Below are 17,516 nucleotides of genomic sequence, written 5' to 3'. Positions count from 1 at the left end.
TGCAAGCCATAACCCACTTATTAATTGCAAAGGGTCAACGCTGCAATTAAACCTGAATACTGAGGTTTAGTTTAGAAAACAGCACGTACACGCGGCTGTCGTGACAACAGGGAGGCTCTGTGTGCTCACTGTGGTGCACGCGCCGTAGGTTTGCCTCCACTGGCCTAGGTTTTATAAAACTGGCTTAGGGTAGGGTTGTGATCGTCATGTGTTTAACTCAGCATGAGCCCCCGAGATATCAGTTTATACAGGAACAGACTTATTTTGGCTTAGATTTGGAGGTTTTAGCCCATAGTTTAGCTCTAAAATGTCCCACTAAAGTCTCATAGTTTAAAAAATAGGGCCTGGTCGAAAGAGACAGGCCACTGTGGACATGAACTAGAAAGGTGTATTCGTGGCCCCAGCTCTTCACTTCCCTCTCTGCTTCTGGATGCCGTGGGTTGAGCAGCTTTTCTTCACTGTGCCATTTCTGCCATGGAGTCAGCTAACTATAGACTGAACCCACTGCACTCATCGAGTAAAATAAACCTCTCTTCCTTCAGTTGCGGGTGCCAGGTATTTTGTCACAGTGACAAGAAAGTGCTGTAACTGTTAGAGTCTGTGATCAATTGGCCAGATTGCTGTGGTGTCATTTGGGCAACACATCACAGTGGGAGTGTGTGGCAGCACAAAACTGCTTACCTCGTGACTAGGAAATGACACAGAGGAAAGGAGCAGGGTTCCACAGTTCTCTTCAAGAGTACGTCCCCAGCGACCTAAAACCTTCCACTACTTCCCACCATTTGAAGACACCACAGTGTCCTAAGAGCACTTTGGGGGCAGGGGTGGGGCAAGCCTTTACCACATGGACCTTTAAGGAACATCTAAGGTGCAAACACTAGCAATAATTAATATAATTCTGGAGTTAGTGTCTTCATTTCAAACTTGCGTCCCAAGTTTTTACCTGTGTAATCTTGGACAGCTTATTTTATACCTTTTTTTAAAATTTAGGTTTCTTCTTACCTGTATATGGAAGTTCAGAACAGTACTGACATTATCCATGTACAGTGGTTGGGACAGTTTCTTATACATATCAAATCCTCAGAAAAATGTACCCTGTCTTTTTCATGCCTAATACTAGTGTAATTATATATGTGTTACTGCTATCCGTGTTACCTATCACCTCTGGGGTTGGGAAGGACTGGTGCTAGTGTCTCAGGAGGCTTTGTTGAGTTCTTGAGTCCTTTTTCTCTGGTGTGCCTTTGAAGCCAATATTCCCACTATATTCCCCAAAGATGCACTCTGCCAGCTACAAAAGGATGTCAAGGATGTTAAAAAAAGGATGTAAAGGATGTTAAGACGAACGGCTTTCAGAATCCTCCTTGGCCATACCTCATCAGTGCGAAACACCTCTCTGCAATGACTTTGTAGCCTTTGCTTTTTGAGGAAAGAATTAGGGGAGGCTTTTCTCTCTTTTGGCCTGTTTTTACTTTGCACTTCTCATGTGTGCACGTCCCATGTGTGTGTTTCCTTTGATTGAAATGGTGTTTGAATCATGGTTCTCTTACTGAGATTGAGCTCATGACCTGAAAACAATTTTTATTCTTAGCTACCCACCCCTTCTTGACTTGCTAAGTCTCCCCCTCTCCCCAGCATTTGAATAAGTGTGAGCAGAAAAAAAGGTAACATTTCAGCATCTATGCACTTTAAAATTTTAGGGATAAAGGAAACTGTTTATCAGTTATTCATCTCTTTAAGTTTCTAGCTGAGCAAAAATAAACCAAAGAGAAGTGACTTGTTAAGTTCACGCAGGTAACTTTGCCAGTTCCTTTTCCAGTAAATCATACTTCTCAGGCATTGTTGTGCTGTTAACTACAAAATCTTAAAATTTCCTAGTTCTGATATTTAAGGCAACAAATATAAATCATTTGTACAAACTCCAAATGTGTCTGCGCCAGTCAGGAAATGACTCACCTATTCTTACACTGTCATAGAGTTCAGACTGGCTAAAATTAGCCCCAAAGTGTGGCATAGTTCCCCATGAATTGGATCGGACCAAAGAAGAGTGTATAAAGTTATTCAGCTCAAGGATTTGTTCTTATGAGCTCTGGAGAGAAATTGAGGTCTGTGAGTGGGCAGCTGTTGTATTACCTTACATCTTGAAAGAAAACAACATCTAAAAATACCTTACTCTTTTTGCAAAGAATTTTTGTCTGAAATCAACTACTTAGTAGGCAGTGTTTTGCTCAAAGATCACATCTCAAAGTATGACTTTAGTCTGCTGTATCTTTGCTGACTTCTCCCTGTCCTGCAGTAAATAAGCTTTTGTGAAGTTTACTTGGAAGTTTTCTCCACGTTTACTCATCTTCAGGGGCTACTGTGTGAGACTCTTGAGAATATTTTACTGGAGAGTTAGTGGTCCTTAACCAGGAAAAGGACACTGTCCAGATGGTTTTGGAAATGTAATGGGTTTATAACAGAAGCATCATTTTGAATTTATGTTCCAGCACAGTGAAGAACTAGGCTACTCAAATTGCTGTCTTGCTTTTGTTGACAAACATTGAGAGCCCAAGGCTCTGATATTTCATATAGGAAGTGAGGATTTATGATCTTGCCTTAAACCACATAACTAAATAGGAGTGGAGCTGAGTGTAGATAGAACTCAGCTTTTATGCTTTATGTCTCCTTTTGGTACCTAGTTTATGGTAGGTACCTTCCATGCTGCATGGAAGGAAAAAAACTTTCTGAAACTTATTTCTGAGAAAACCATTGTTTAAAAAAGTTTTTTTAAAGTGTATACATTTGTAAATACATATGTATATGTACATGCTGTTTTTTCCATAGTGGTGCTGACTGGATAAAAGGTAAGACACCCAAAACTTTAAAAGTAGATCTGAGATAGCAGCTGCAATTTTTAACAAGCTTGAATATTTTCTATCACATAACTAATACGTGTAAGAGTTAGTCTGACCCAGTGTGAAATGTGTAAGTCATTGTAAAGATGCTGAGAGCCTAGGGTTATAGAGCATTTGTACTGCACAACAAACAAAATAGAAGATTTACTTGAAAGGTAAGGTGTTCCCAAAGGAGGTGGAAACATGATGTGAAGTTGTGACCATATTGGAACCTTTTAAGCCCAGTGTGGCAGTTTGTCAGCTTCTTTCTAGATACAGAGAATTGGCCTTTGAAAAGTCAAAAATCAACTTGATAAAAAGACACATGCCAATAAGAAATTTCTCCAGAGAAGACTTAGAGTCATACCAGTTTTATAATTGGATGTTAAGTTAGCCTCTTCCTCTCCTTGGGACTCAGTTTCATTATAAATATAAAGAAATATATAAATATATTTTAATATTTAATATATTATATACATATAAAGGATCAAATAAAAATATTTGGTAATTTTGTCAAAGTATTCTTGTTTTTTCTAGGAAAAGCCAGCGAGAGTCAAAGTGGAATTGGCTTCTGGTGTCTCCTCCAAAGGTTCTGTGATTAAAAGAAGTCAACAGCCTGAACAAAATTCCTCAAAGGAAAATGCCTGCAAACTGACTCTGGAGAATTCAGAAGCTGTAAGCCAGCTCTTAAATGTAGCTCCTCCAGGAGAAGTGGGGGAGGAGAATGAGTGGGAGGAAGTGATTGTCTCCGATGCCCATATTTTGGTTAAGGAAGCTCCTGGGATCTGTGGTACAGCAGTCACTAAGGTGCCAGTCGTCAAGCCTGAAGTCACTCTGGGGTCAACTGAGAAGGATAGTTCCGGACTAGAAATACCGCCACCTCCAGCTGAGGGGACCAGCACCTCCACCCAACTCCCTGCTCCTAAAAAGCCTACAGGGTAAGTCAGCGTGATTATGTTATTGACAGTATATTTAGAACAGCAGTTTTGGAAGTGTTCCGTGTTTGTTTTGTCCCTGTCTACAGCATTCTACAGCCTTCGTGAGAGAGGCAGCAGAGCCCAGTTAACAGTTCGTCTTGTAGAGTTAGAGAAACCAAGGTCTAGACACTTGTTATAATGTACTGTCCACACATAGCTGTTGGATTCCTTGTATAGCTTTTCTTTTCTTTTCTTTCTTTCTTTTTTTGTACCAGGGATCAAACTCAGGCCCTTGTGCTTGCAAGGCAGGCAGTGGAACCACTGAGCCAAACTCCTGCAGCAGTTATTAGAATTTTGTTGATACAGGCTGTGGCGAATATAATAAACTATGAGTCAGTTGTCTTAGATACGAGATCTAGAAAGAGAAGCCTTGTTAAGGCTCCACATACAAGGAGCCCTTTCTGGTGGAAGATTCAGTTTTTAGTCATAACGAGAGACTTCTGTTTGTCCTTGGGCATAGTTGCTTTTTGCCACTGGACTTCAGTTCTTCTGAAAAATCTTATGCTGGATATTGAAAAATCCTTATCCTCACAGGCTAACTGCAGACTGAAAAAGGGTGTGTGTAAACTATACAAACCAGTACCTTAGAAATAGGGCAGTCAGTAAGTTTGGGCTTTTTCTCACTTTTTCTTTCATCACTAAAGGCCCTGGATTCAACATGCCCTTTCTGGTGCTATTTTTTTCTTATAAGGGTAGGTCCTTATTTGTTTATATCAGTGGTTTTCGCTTGGGAATACTGTTAGTCCAGGGAACATTTCAGCAATGTTTAGAGGTTATCACAGCTGAGGAGGGACTTATTGGCAGCATCTGCAGGAATGCTAAACATCCTTTGATACACTGGATATCCTTAGCAACAAGAAGTTAGCTGGCCCTGTGTTATTCTTTTGTGTCTTTTTAATGACCGCTTAAAGTGTAAGTAATTACTATCCTATTTTCCATAGTAGAAATTTGAGATTAATGGAAGAGTACAGTTATTTGCCCAGGGTCACACAACAACATAATGGTTGGATTTGAACTTCTTTTTTTTTATTCCTCAGCAATAGAGATGGAACCCAGAGGCTTTCTTCCAGTGAGCTACATTCCCAGCTGTTTTTATTTTTTGTTTTAAGACGTCTCACTAAGTTGTCCAGGTTGGCCTTGAACTTATAATCCTCTGTCTAATCTTCCTGATTTGCTGGATTACAGGCATGAGTCAGGGCACACAGTTGAAAATCTTTCAGAAGCCTCATAGTTTAACTATTTACCGTCTTCTAATAAGGTGCTGTATGGAGATTGTGTTTTGGTTTTATACCCCTTGGATCAGAATTTCCAGATTTCCTTTTTGTTTTTAAGTTTTAATTTTTTCTTACAGAGTTGACCTACTCAGCACTGGGCCCAGAACCCCAGAGCTTAAAGGCAGAGCGCGGGGCAAGCCCTCATTACTGGCTGCAGCAAGACCCATGAGAGCAATTCTGCCAGCCCCGGCTAATGTGGGGCGAGGCAGCAGCATGGGACTGCCCAGGGCCAGGCAGGCCTTTTCCCTGAGTGGTAAGGGCTGAGACAGGGCTCCCCGGTGGGAAGGAGTTGGGTGGAGAATGGAGATGAGAACTGTGGGAGACTGAATGCACACAAGTCATCCGTGTGTCTCCTGGTTCTCTCAGACAAGGCTTCCTCCGTGAGGACTTGCGGCCTGAAGCCGAGCACACTGAAGCAGCTGGGCCAGTCTGTGCAACAGCCGCCTAGCACTGGTGAAATGAAGGTAAGACGCGTTCCCCAGAACGGAGGCTGTTTGGGCATCTGGCCACTTCTCTTTGATATTTCAAAAGGCAGCCTCAGACTCCAGATTTTACAGTGGTAGACCTCCGAGGGGCATAAACAGAATGATTTCTCTATTGTATTTTTAAAAGTACTTTTCATTGGTACATTTTAGATATACAATAGACTCACATTCATCATTGGGATCTTGCACCTTTATGTGACATATCCTGGTTCTTATTTTTTCCCCTTTCCCCTAACCTCCCTTTCCCCCTCCACCCTTCCCTATTTACAAAGACATAGTTTCTATTTTTTTCCTTTTATTTTTTCCCTTCCCTTTCCCTACTCCTCTCACTTGACCCTTTAGACCTTTTCTTCCTATTACAAAATATCAATTATACATTTTGACCCTTATTTACACTTTTAATTTTTCACACCAGAGAAAGTATACAGTATTTACATGTGTGTCCTATTAATTTCACTTGAGTATGTCCTCAATGTGCATCTACTTAGCTGAAAAAGTCTCTAATGCCTCATTCTTCGTGGCTGAGTAGTATTCCATTTTTATTACACACACACACACACGCACACACATCTTCTTTATCCAGTCTCCAGCTGATGCACAATTGGGCTGTTTCCAAGTTTTAGCTATTACAAACTGTGCCGCTATAAACATGGGTATTGCATATATCACTGTGGTATTCTTCTTTGAATTCTTTTGGGAAAATATCCAACAGGGGAATAGCTGGGTCAAATGGGACCTCTAATCCTAGTTGTTTAATGTATCCCCGTTTTGATTTCCACAGTGGTTGCACCAATCTGCACTCCCACCAACAATGAAGAACAGTTTCTGCCTCCCCACACCCTGCCAGCATTTTTTATTGGTTGATTTCTTGATAGCAGCCATTCTTTCCTGGGAATCTCAGTGTTGGTTTCATCTACATCTCTCGAATGACCAGTGATGTGGAACATTTTTTCACATATTTATTTGCTACTTTTACTTCGTCTGTGAAATGTCTGCTCATTTCAGATGCCCATTTTTGAATCGGGTCTTTATATTTGGGGGGCCTGATTTGCTTGACTTCTTTATGTATTCTACCTAATAGTCCTTTGTCTGAGGAGCAGCTGGTAGAAATTGTTTCCGACATTGTAGGTTGTCTCTTAGCTCTATTGGTGGTTTCTCTTGCATTGCAGAAGTGCTAAAGGTGAGATCCCAGTTGTTGATTCTTTGTGCTAGTTCCTGGGCTACTGAGGATTTGTTCATAAAGTCTTTTCTTATGCCAGTGTCTTCAAGAGTTGCGCCTAGCTTATCTTCCAACAAGTTTAGTGTTTCCTTTTTAATATTTAGGTCTGATTTCTCTATTTTTAAAGTAACTTATTTTTATAAATTGAATACATATTTTCAAGCCTTTTGTTTAGAATTAATATGTAATTTAGAACAAAAGTTATAATATATAATTTAGAACAAAAAGATTCACCAAATAGGACACCCATATGCTCTTTACCCAGTCATCTGTTAAGAAATTAACTCATTTTAGTTTATCATTTTTATTAATATTGCCCTCTTTATGTGTGTGTACATGTACATGTGTGCATAAAATAGGCATAATTTAAGGGCAAATTACATGGCCTTTTACTTCTTAATTTTTCCTTGTGTACTTCTTAAGACTAGAGGTATTCTTTTACTGAAATGTCTTGCACAAGTCTATTCATATTCTAATTCTGACAATTTTACCCACTTATATCTCTTATATAGTATTTTCACCTCCACTTTAGGGTCCAGTCTTGGATCAAATACTGGATTTAGTTGGCAAATCTGTTCAGCCTATTTTTTCAAATGAATGCATGGCTATTGTAAAAAATACAGAAAATTCATCTATTAATCTAATGTGCTCGCTTTTAACTTTCAGTTCCTTCCCTTAACATTTGTGTGTGTGAGTGTGTGTGTATTGGGACAGAGTCAATGTAGCCCAAATCTGTGTATTCAAATACATTTGTTCCTGGGCTTTTTATTTTATTTTTTTTTAAGTTTTTGTATCCGTGTGTGGCCAGAATAATTACTACCAAATTTTTTAAGTCTGTTTTTTTTTCAGGCTTTACCATGACCTGAAGGTAACACACATGGCTTTTTCTTGTGTGTATGTCTGTGTCTTTTGTTTGTTTTTGTGGTGCTGAGGAGAGAATGTAGGGCCTTGAGCTAGATGACCTCTGTGCTGAAATTGTTCAGCTGTGTGTGTGTGTATGTATTACTGTTGCATTCTTTCGTCACTTGATAGTAGCTGTAAATTTGATTTTAGTGTTTCTAATACGTGGTGTTAGAAGCTACACAGAAGTATGGCAATCCCTGGACTTGAACAGTGTTCTTTGGTGGGCTGGTGATTGTCAGATGGCAGTGCAGAGGGCTCAGAGCACAGATCTGCAAGATCCCTAAGACACCAAGTTTTTTTCAGTATGCAGGACCTCAGGAGTTGGGCTGAGGTTTACAAGCAGCACTAAATAACTTGTTCTGATCCACAGGTACCAAGTGGCCCAAACAACAGGACATCTCAGGTGAAGGTTGTAGAGGTCAAGCCTGATATGTTTCCTCCGTATAAGTACAGCTGCACTGTCACCCTGGTAAGTGTGTAGTGAGGGCTGGGATGACCTAGAAGTTGTCCTGATTTTGTGGTTGAGGGTGTGGAGGAGGCTGGGGAGAGGTGGGTGGTACTGAGAGCAAGAGTAGGGTCGCGTATAATTGATGCTGAAGCTCCCACCACCTGTACAAGTAATAACTACAGGGTGAATCTGCTAGATTATTTTGGAGGTTTTTCCAAGTATCTGTGAAGCATGGGGTAGCAGAGATCAGTGTGTTTTTATTGAGAGTAATGACATGAGAATCCAGGTTTAAATTTGGTACTCTTTGAACCTTTTAGCCTAGAAAATGTGTTCCACAAATAGTTTTAGGCTGAATTGCAGTATGTTTTCCTCCCTAAAACAGATATATTTGATACTATTATCCTAAAGCGTTGAGAAGTGCTTTACTGCAGCTTATTTTGTTTAGCCTAATATAGTGGTGGTGAACCTATGGCACAAGTGCCACAGCAAGCTGTTTATGTTATTGAAAGCTCTAAAAGGTTTGCCATCACTAGCCTAGTACTTCGCATAAGAGTTTTTCCCTTCCCTTCTCCTATTTTTACATAACGCATATTAACATACCAATAAAGGAATACGGGCTGTGGGAATTCATCATTTTATAACATAAGCAGCATGGAGCAATAAAATAAACACTTAGAGAGTTGAAAGACCTATACCAAATGTAGTTCTAGCTCTGCTCTTAGCATGCCATATGACCCAAGACAAAATTCTTTCCTTCTTCAATTTCACCATCTTAAAAAATGCTGTGTTGGGCTGGGGATTTAGCTTAGTGGTTCCACCGCCTGCCTTGCAAGTGCAAGGACCAGAGTTCAGTCCCCAGTCCCCGCGCCCCCAAATGCTGTGTTGGTTTGGGTATTTTGGAGGCTTTTGTCACTATTAATATTCTCTAGCTCTTTTGTTTCATAAGGTAACAACCAACTAACTAGATGCATTTTGGCACTTTTCTGATTTCACTTAGATGAACAGATTTTGCAAGAATAGCTAGACTTTTAAATTTCTCATCGGTTGGTGACAGGTTTATAAAGTATCTTTCATTATTCAAAACATATTTATTAGCCAGGTACCATACCACATTCTGTAGTGCCAGCTACTTGGGAGTCTGAGACAGGATTCTTTGAGTCCATGACCTGTTTGGGCAACACAAAAAAAGGAATAAATATATATAATATACAAAAATATATAATGCATGTAAATATATTTATGATATTAATATGTAATACATACTTTAATATGTCTTTTATATGGGAGGAGAGAATGAATGAGCAAGATCACTATTTGATGGGTTAATGATTCCCAGTCTGGCCAGGTCCCTAAAGAGAAGATATCTCTTCTCATCAAGAACTAATGAGTTTTATCCCCTCCATGCCCTCTATGTCCTTATTGTCTTTGACTACAGGAGGCTGCTAGGCTTACCATCTGGTGAGAACTTCCCAGGATTCTTTCTCTCTTAGGTCGATTAGACAGTAACTTGTCATAGGAACCTAGAAGTTTTAAGCTTTATTAGTCCGAAGTTACAGTTTGTCTTTAGGTAGAGCTTGAAATAGTTTTTCCTCATTTGATGTTGGGGTAGAACCCTGGGAGGTCCTCATGTGTGCTAAGCAAGCACTGTGCCACTAAAGCTCCATCCCCCTACCCCCTGAATTCTTCAGAAATCTAGCTCACCACGGTCTAGCATTCCTCATGTGAGCAGATTGCTTATTCTGCCAACTGCGTGGACTTTGAAGGCTTTTGAATTTCTGACCCTTGAGAGTCATACTTGTTTCACAGATTCTACAGCTTGTATTAAAATTAAAAGTCATTACAGAAAAGACTCATTACAGGTCGAGACTTTAGAAGTTAAGCTAAATCTGGTTTGTACAGTATTTGCCACTTTCTTGTCTGATTGATTGATTGATTTTTTGGTACTGGGGATCGAACTCAGGTCCTTGCACTTGCGAGGCAGGTAGTGGAACTACTGAGCTAAATCCCTGGCGCTCTCGTCTGATTTATTGACAACTTATCATCTGGGTTTTGGGTTCTCCGCAAGTTTGACCTAACTTCTGTACAATTGAACATTGACCTTACTTTTTTAGGATTTGGGCCTGGCTACATCAAGAGGCAGGGGAAAGTGCAAGAATCCCTCTTGCAGCTTTGTCTACACCAACCGGCACAAACCTCGGATTTGTCCCAGCTGTGGTTTTAACCTTGCCAAAGACCGGACTGAGAAAACCACCAAGGCTATTGTGAGTCCCTTCCCCTAACACATCCCCTGGCCTTGGGTTGTGCTGTGTCAGTGAACCTGTTTTAAGTAGAAATAAAAGAATTTCTTGTTAGGTGATTAGTAGCTTGAATGTCAGGACTGGAATCAGGTTGTAAGTTCTGAATCTGAGCAAATATCTTTTCTCTGGTCCATGTCCTCATTGCCAAGGTGAGAGTGCTCACCAGTACTGTAGTCTGTTTTCTGTTGCAGTAACAAAATACCTGAGATTGGGTAATCAGCTGTTCAGAACAAGGAGCCAGAGAGTGCTCACTTTTGAAACAGTGCAACTCCTGCAATAACTCTTTAATTCATTAATTTGTGGATTAATCTATTCATGAAGGCAGGGCCCTCATGACCCCATTACCCCTCAGAGGTCCCATCTCAAGTTCCATTAACAAGCTGCTTTGGGATTAAGTTTCCAACACATGAAACTTGAGGGGCTCGTTCAAAACATAGTAACCAGCTCCTTGATGTCTGAGAACCAAAAGTCTAGTCACTGAGGAGAGTGGCAGCCCAGACCTTAAAGAGCATTAGGAAGACAAGTTGGATTTGCATCCTCTTAGCTCTGAAGCCTAGTGCAGCACCTGTAAGTTGATGTATTCCTTCAGTAAACAGTGAAATCCAGTGCGAGAACTTATCACTTCTACCAGGTTTCTTGAAGATTATTTAGGTGATCATACAGTTTGGTTCTAGCAGTCTTAACAAACCTGTTATCTACTACTATTCTTCCACTTGGATAGTAATATATATTTAACTTAGCTCCTTAGGGCTCTTTTTAAACTTATTAGAACCCAAAAAGAAGTAGTCATTTTCAGACTTTGTCAGAACTTCCATACATGAGTTTGTTGTTGTTGTTTTTTGATACTGGGGATCGAACTCGGGTTCTTGAGCTTGCAAGGCAGGCAGCGGAACCACTGAGCTAAAGCCCTGGCCCTCCACACATGAGTTTTTAAAAGTGAACGGAAAGTGACAGCACTTGAGGTGAATAGAATGAGGATGGGGGGTAGAGGAATGACACACAACAAACAGGTCAACATCCACGATGGATGGATGGAACCTGGGTGCTCTCTGGGTGGAAGCTGGTCCTTGAGAGATGGATAGGTTCTGCTTGGGAGGGGGAGGCTACTCAAAAGATGGGTATGAATGAAAGTGAAGGATGTGAGTGTGGCAGGGTGGGCCGGGGGTAAGGAAAGTTAAAGAACTGGAAAGCGTGTGAGGACAGTGTCTGGAGGGTCCTGAGTGTTGGACTGGAAAGTTTGCTCTGTAGGCATTGGGGTTCACACTGAATGTCCATGAGCCCCATGAGCCGGAGAGACACCTACAGGAAGATACTTGAGAAGGAAGACTTCTGGGAGTGTGAGAGTAGGCAGGAGTAGAGGTAGAGGGAAATACTTCTAGCCGAAAGCAGTTCTTTGTATATGGCAAAGGGTCTTTAAAGTGATGAATCTCATTACCTGGTGCCAAGTCTGTTTCAGTGCTTGAGGCGGTGTTCTGAGGTCTTTGACCTCCAGAGGAAGGAAAGTGGAATTGAAGTATGTGGGAACTGGTAGCTTAGTAGAAAAAGCACTGGGACTGCAAATTTAGAGAGCTGGCTGGGAGTGACCCTGAAAATTTCCCTGTTCTGAACTCCCACAATTGCATGCAAAATGGGTCCATAGCTTTCTTCAGTTTCTCTTGCTCCACAGGATGCCCTCTGCTGGAATTGAGCTTTCTCCTGGATTTTCTGTGCATTTTGTCTCTGTTCCATAGCATTAATCATTAATATCTTTTGTTAACTTAGAGCTTCCTACCCTCAAAACCCTCATTTTTAGACTTTCCTTCACCATCAGACTCTATTTAACCCTCTAATCTTTTAAAAGTTTAGAGAAGTAAAATGTAATTATTGTTTTCCAAAATATAAAACTGGTCAAAATCCAAGGCTTTTGTGTATATTGCCCTTTGGAGCCACCTGGTGGCTACACATTTCCTATGCAATTTACCTTCATCTGCTATAATTAAGACCACAGTGTCTCTAGTCTGGGATGGTATTCAGTCCTTTCTGTCCTTTATCTCTAACTCAATACTAGAGGACAGTATTCCTGCCATGTGGTCTTTAAGCTCATGGTTCAACATAGTCATGCTTGGGGACATACAGTTTCCCAGAGCATCTTATTCTAGTGCCTGCTAAGTTTTCTTCCTTGGTCAAGTTCATTAATCATTTTATTCCTTCTGTTAGCATATATTGAATGCCTCCTATAGGCAAAACTTTCAGAGGATAATTAGGACCTGGCCTGTTCCTTCGACGAACTTACGATTTAGTTGGGAAAAGACCAAGCTGTTACAGACAGTGAGACAAAAGTTGTCATGGGTGTGCAAAGTTAAAAATTTTTTTCAATGGTGCCAAAAAGTTTATTGGAAAAGTGCAGGATAAACAAGTATGGGAGAAACCAGCTCTGCAGAATGAACTTGGGCTGAACGAAGAGAAAAAGTAGAAACAAACATAAAAGTATATGCCACATTCAGATGTGGCTTGGGCTACCATGCAAACTCACACTTGGTAGTGGCTTTCCACGATGGTCACTCTTACTTTACGCAATCCACATCTTCATAGGTGCTTGTGAGAAGTCCTACATATGGGGTTCTCCTATTGCCCTGCGATCTTGCAATCGACAGGTTCTACTCATTTCCCTAGGCAGCTTTTCCACATCCTATTTCCTATCTCATTTCTCCCGAGAGACGTAAATCTCCTAGGTTCTTATAGGATGTTGAAGGAGTGGAGATCTCTATCTTCTGTAGCTTCTTCAAGCTGGAAGGGTGTGTGGCTTATGGCTGGGCTGAGGAAAGAAAAACCTGTCAGAAAATAATGAGAAAGGAGTTAGTGATCCTCAGGCTGCCTGTTTGACAGGAGAAAAAGCTTTACTACTAGTCCACATGTGAGGAGCAGGTCAGACTTCCATGCTTCCTGTAGAGAAGAATATATATTAGAGAGATATGTCAGATAAATTATCAAGCATCTAAGAGCATTGGCCTTAGCAAAGTCTTGTTTATCTGTAGCAGTGCTGGAGCTTAGCGTTTTGAAGAGAAACTTCAAGTCTTCCAGAGGCTCACAACAGTAACTTTTTTCTTTTGGGTGATCTTATTCTTTAGACAGTTTGGGTGAGACCAACTTTATTCTAGAAAGATGAATCCAATTATCTGTATTTGCCACCTTTACTGCAGTGGGTGTTGCAAGGATCACTGAAAAGAGACCTTTCCATTTTGGCTTTAGCTGATCAGCTGGCGTTCCCTCTCTCCAAATTTTTACAAGCACTTGGCCTCCAGGGTGGGCAGTAGTAGGTGGGGCTCTGGGCAAGCAGTTGTCAGGACTGTTTCCATAAATTTGGATAGCTTGTTGTTCTTGGCCTAGATTGATGAGATATTCTAAGAGTCTCATAATTTCAGGGTCTACCATCATATCAGGATAGAAATGGCCTTCTGTATAACCTCTCAAATGGGCTCAAATTTAACCTAATTGGGGGCATGTTACAAACCCTCATGCATGCTTTTGGTAGCAGTTAGAGCTAGGACTTAGATGTCTCTTAGCAAAGTTTTGCCACAGCTCACTTAGGGTTTGATTGGCTCTCTCTACCTTTCCAGAAGATTGAGGCTGCCAAGTGGAATGAAGATAACACTTTTTTCCTAAAGTCTTTGCCACTCCCTGAGTTACTTGGGAGGTAAAGGAAGGTCCATTGTCAATAGGGAGACTGGGGTAGTTCAAATCTAGGGACAATTTCTTTCTCTCTTTTTTTTTTAAACAAATTTTATTTTATCCCATTTCTCCACTGAAGTCCCCTTCCCACCCTATATGTACGGAAGCTTTATTTCCATTTTTTCCCTCTATTTTCATTTTTTTTCTTGTCCCTTCCTTCCTTTCTCCCTCCTCCTCCCTGTTCCCCTTCCCACTTGAATACTTTCTTCCAATTTCCCAACATCCATAATACATTTTAGTCCCTATTTCCACTTTCAGTCTCTCATACCAGAGAAACAAAGAGGTATTTAAACATAATGTGTACAATTTATATCACTTAAGAGTATGGTACAAGGTCCATTTAACTATAAATGTCTGCAGCTCATTTTTCTTTATGACACTTGTATTAAAAAAAAAAATCTTAATCCACTTGTCTGTTGATGAGCACTTGGTCTGTTTCCAAGATTTAGCTATTACAAATTATGATGCTATAAAAATGGATGTGCATATATCACTGTGGTATGAGGCTTTTAATTCTTTTGGGAAGATACCAAGAGAGGGTATAGCTGGGCAACTGGAGCCTCTAGTTGTAGTTTCTTGAGAAATCTCCACACTGATTTCCACAGTTGTTGCACCAGTCTACATTCCCACCAGCATTGGAGAAGGATTCTTTTTCCCTACATCCCCTTCAACATTTGATATTGGTTGAGTTCTTTCTTTCTTTTTCTTTTTTTGGTACCCACTATCAAACCTCAGGGACCTTGCGCTTGTGAGGCAGGCAGCGGCACCTCTGAGCTAAATCCCAGCCCCTGGTTGATTTCTTGATAGCAACCATTCTTTCTGGAGTGAGACAGAATCTCAGCATTGTTTTAATTTGCATTTCACAAATGACCAGTGAGGTAGAACCTTTTTTCATACATTTATTTGCTGTATCTACTTTATCTGAGAAGTATCTATTCATTTCAGATGCCCAGTTTTACATTGGGTCTTTAAATTTGAGGGGATCTGATTTTTTTGAGTTCTTTATATATTCTAGATAATAGTCATTTATCTGATAAATAGCTGATTAAAACTTTCCCATTCTGTGGGTTGTCTCTTCACTCTGTTGGTGGTTTCTCTTGCTGTGCAAAAGCTTTTTAGTAAGATGAGGTCCCAGTTGTTGATTTTTTATAGTATTTGTTGTGCAGTCTGGGTTTTATTCATGAAGTCTTTGCCTACTTCTATATAGGGATGATTTCTTTAAGAAGCACCTTGACTACCTCTGTAGCCTTCCTGAACAGAAAGGAAAGGCTTCAATCTAGCCTGTAAAGGTGTCAATTAGGACCAACATCTATTTAAATCCTCTACATGGTGGCATATGGGTAAAGTCTAAGGGCCAGTCCTCTCCAGGGTGTGTCCTCCTCTGTACAGGTTCTAATAAAGGAGGTGGTTTGGGCTTGCCTGGTGTGATGTAGGCTAGTCCTAGTCTTAGGAAAACTCGAGAGACCATTTCCAGTGTAGCATCTCTTCCCATATGGAAGGAATCATGAAGTATTTTTATAGCCTTCCGCTGTATCTCTTGGAGAAGGACCAGTTTGTTTCCTAAATACTACTGAAGTCCTCTTTTAATTCCTCCTTGTCCAAAGGCTCATTTAGCCTCCTGGGGAGTATAGCCTGGTTTTATGGTTCCTTAGGAAATGCGAATAAGGCTAAAGTCTTCAGGAGTTGTAAGTCTGACTGTTTTGCCTCCCTATCAGCCTTTTGATTTCTCAAGGAAGTGTCAGACATGTCTCTGGTGTCCTTTACAGTGCATGGCTGAGACCTTTCTAGGAAATGGACTGCTTCTAGGAGTTGTAGAATTTCCTATACCATTTTTGATTAGGCACTCGGCTGGACCCTTTTACTACTATGACTCCTGGCATAGCTGAATCTGCTCTACCAGGTATTCTCTTATACTGTGCAGCAGGATTTACCTGTTGGCTGATTAGATCAGAGTGATCTGGTGTAGTCTCAGAAAGTAAAATCTGTTTTGGCCTGAGCCAGAGTTCTAGAATTGCCCCCATTTTTGTTAATAGTCTTTTCCTAGCAAAGGAGTGGGACACTGTGGGACAGTTAGAAAGTCATGGTTAAACATCCGACCTTCAAAGTGACACATCAAAGGAGGGGTAAAGAATCTCCGACTGGGGATCCTTTCAACCCCTACTATGGCTGTAAACTTAAAAGGAGTTTTCCAGAGAAGGGAATCACAGCAGAATTAGCTGCCTGTGTATCTGTAAGCAGTTGAATCGGCTCACCATGACGTCAAGATTACCCAGGTTCCTCAGAGGAGATGGTGATATCTGTGGACGGGGTGTCACCAATTGCAATATCTATAACCTTTGCCTTTCTTTTTTGTCTCTCCTCTGGGTCTTGGAGGTTGAACACAGAAAAGGCCATACCAGTGTATGAGACCCCATCTGAAGTTTTTGTAGCTTACGCTGAATATCTGGGACTGCTGGACAGATGAAATGTTGTCCCTTTAGTGCCCCCCCTCTGGAAGATGGGTCTATGTTAATATATTTACAGAAGGCCTCTACTAATCAGTTATGAAGCAAAGCTGGATTTTCTTTTGTACCCTGTAAGGTCTCACTCACTTTATCATCATTAACAAACAAATTTTAATGCACCTTTTACCCCATGGTAAGAGAAGCTGTCACACTCGCCATCATTTCTAGCCATCCTGAGTATTAGTGTCCCAGTTTGGCTCTTCTGAAGGGAGCATAGTCTCTCCAGGGTAATTTCTTTCCTTTTTTTTTCTTTTTCTCAAAAATAATTTTTTTAAGTAAAGCATTTATTGGTACATTTTAGATGTACATAATGATAACATTCACCCATCTGTACATGATATATCTTGCTGCTGCTTTTTTCCTCGTTCCTCCTCCTTTTGATACCTCTTTGCAAAGCTGATTTTTAAAGCTCCTTTTTTATTAAGAATTAGTTTCTACAAAGCAGTACATGACATGTCCAGCAAATATGAGTCAGCATCTTTTGTGAGCAGGCCTCATGCTGGTTTGGGGAATGAAAGCGTAAGCAGAAACCCTGTCCTCACTGAAGAGAAAGAATAGTGTCTTAGCAACTAAAATGGTGAATCTTGCATGCATTTGGGAGATAAAAGGAGGCAGTGATTCATGCTGCGTTAGCAAAAAAGGATCAGGGAGGAACTTCCACTGAGGAAAAAAATCTGCCTGAGAAAGACCTATTTTTAATGACTAATTCAGAACCTTGTTCCTGAAAGTCTGTAACTAGTACGTAAAATACCTACCCTTGTACCTAGAAGCCATAGAGGATTAAAGACAAAATACTTTTAAGCAGGACACATTGTTAGTATATGGAAG

At 40.6% G+C, this 17,516-nt stretch overlaps 1 protein-coding gene across 5 annotated transcripts in view; it reads left to right on the top strand.

Annotated features, from left to right (window-relative positions):
* The window catches only part of Hmgxb3 (HMG-box containing 3), a 72,946-nt gene that overhangs the window by 15,879 nt on the left and 39,551 nt on the right, over nucleotides 1-17,516 (top strand). For 3 of the 5 annotated variants that reach the window (XM_010627162.3, XM_010627163.2, XM_010627160.3), the window contains exons 7-11: nucleotides 3,411-3,811; nucleotides 5,202-5,377; nucleotides 5,491-5,588; nucleotides 8,102-8,200; nucleotides 10,291-10,440. In XM_010627162.3, coding sequence (XP_010625464.1) covers nucleotides 3,411-3,811; nucleotides 5,202-5,377; nucleotides 5,491-5,588; nucleotides 8,102-8,200; nucleotides 10,291-10,440 — 924 coding nt within the window. The remainder of the gene's footprint in view (nucleotides 1-3,410; nucleotides 3,812-5,201; nucleotides 5,378-5,490; nucleotides 5,589-8,101; nucleotides 8,201-10,290; nucleotides 10,441-17,516) is intronic. The other 2 variants (XM_010627164.3, XM_010627161.3) reach the window with 1 other exon arrangement.

Source organism: Fukomys damarensis, unplaced genomic scaffold, assembly GCF_012274545.1.
Source record: "Fukomys damarensis isolate Sample0158 unplaced genomic scaffold, DMR_v1.0_HiC HiC_scaffold_3, whole genome shotgun sequence".
In the NCBI taxonomy this organism is placed as follows: domain Eukaryota; kingdom Metazoa; phylum Chordata; class Mammalia; order Rodentia; family Bathyergidae; genus Fukomys; species Fukomys damarensis.
Note: the sequence above shows the minus strand (reverse complement) of the source record. Positions and strands in the feature narration are given on the sequence as shown.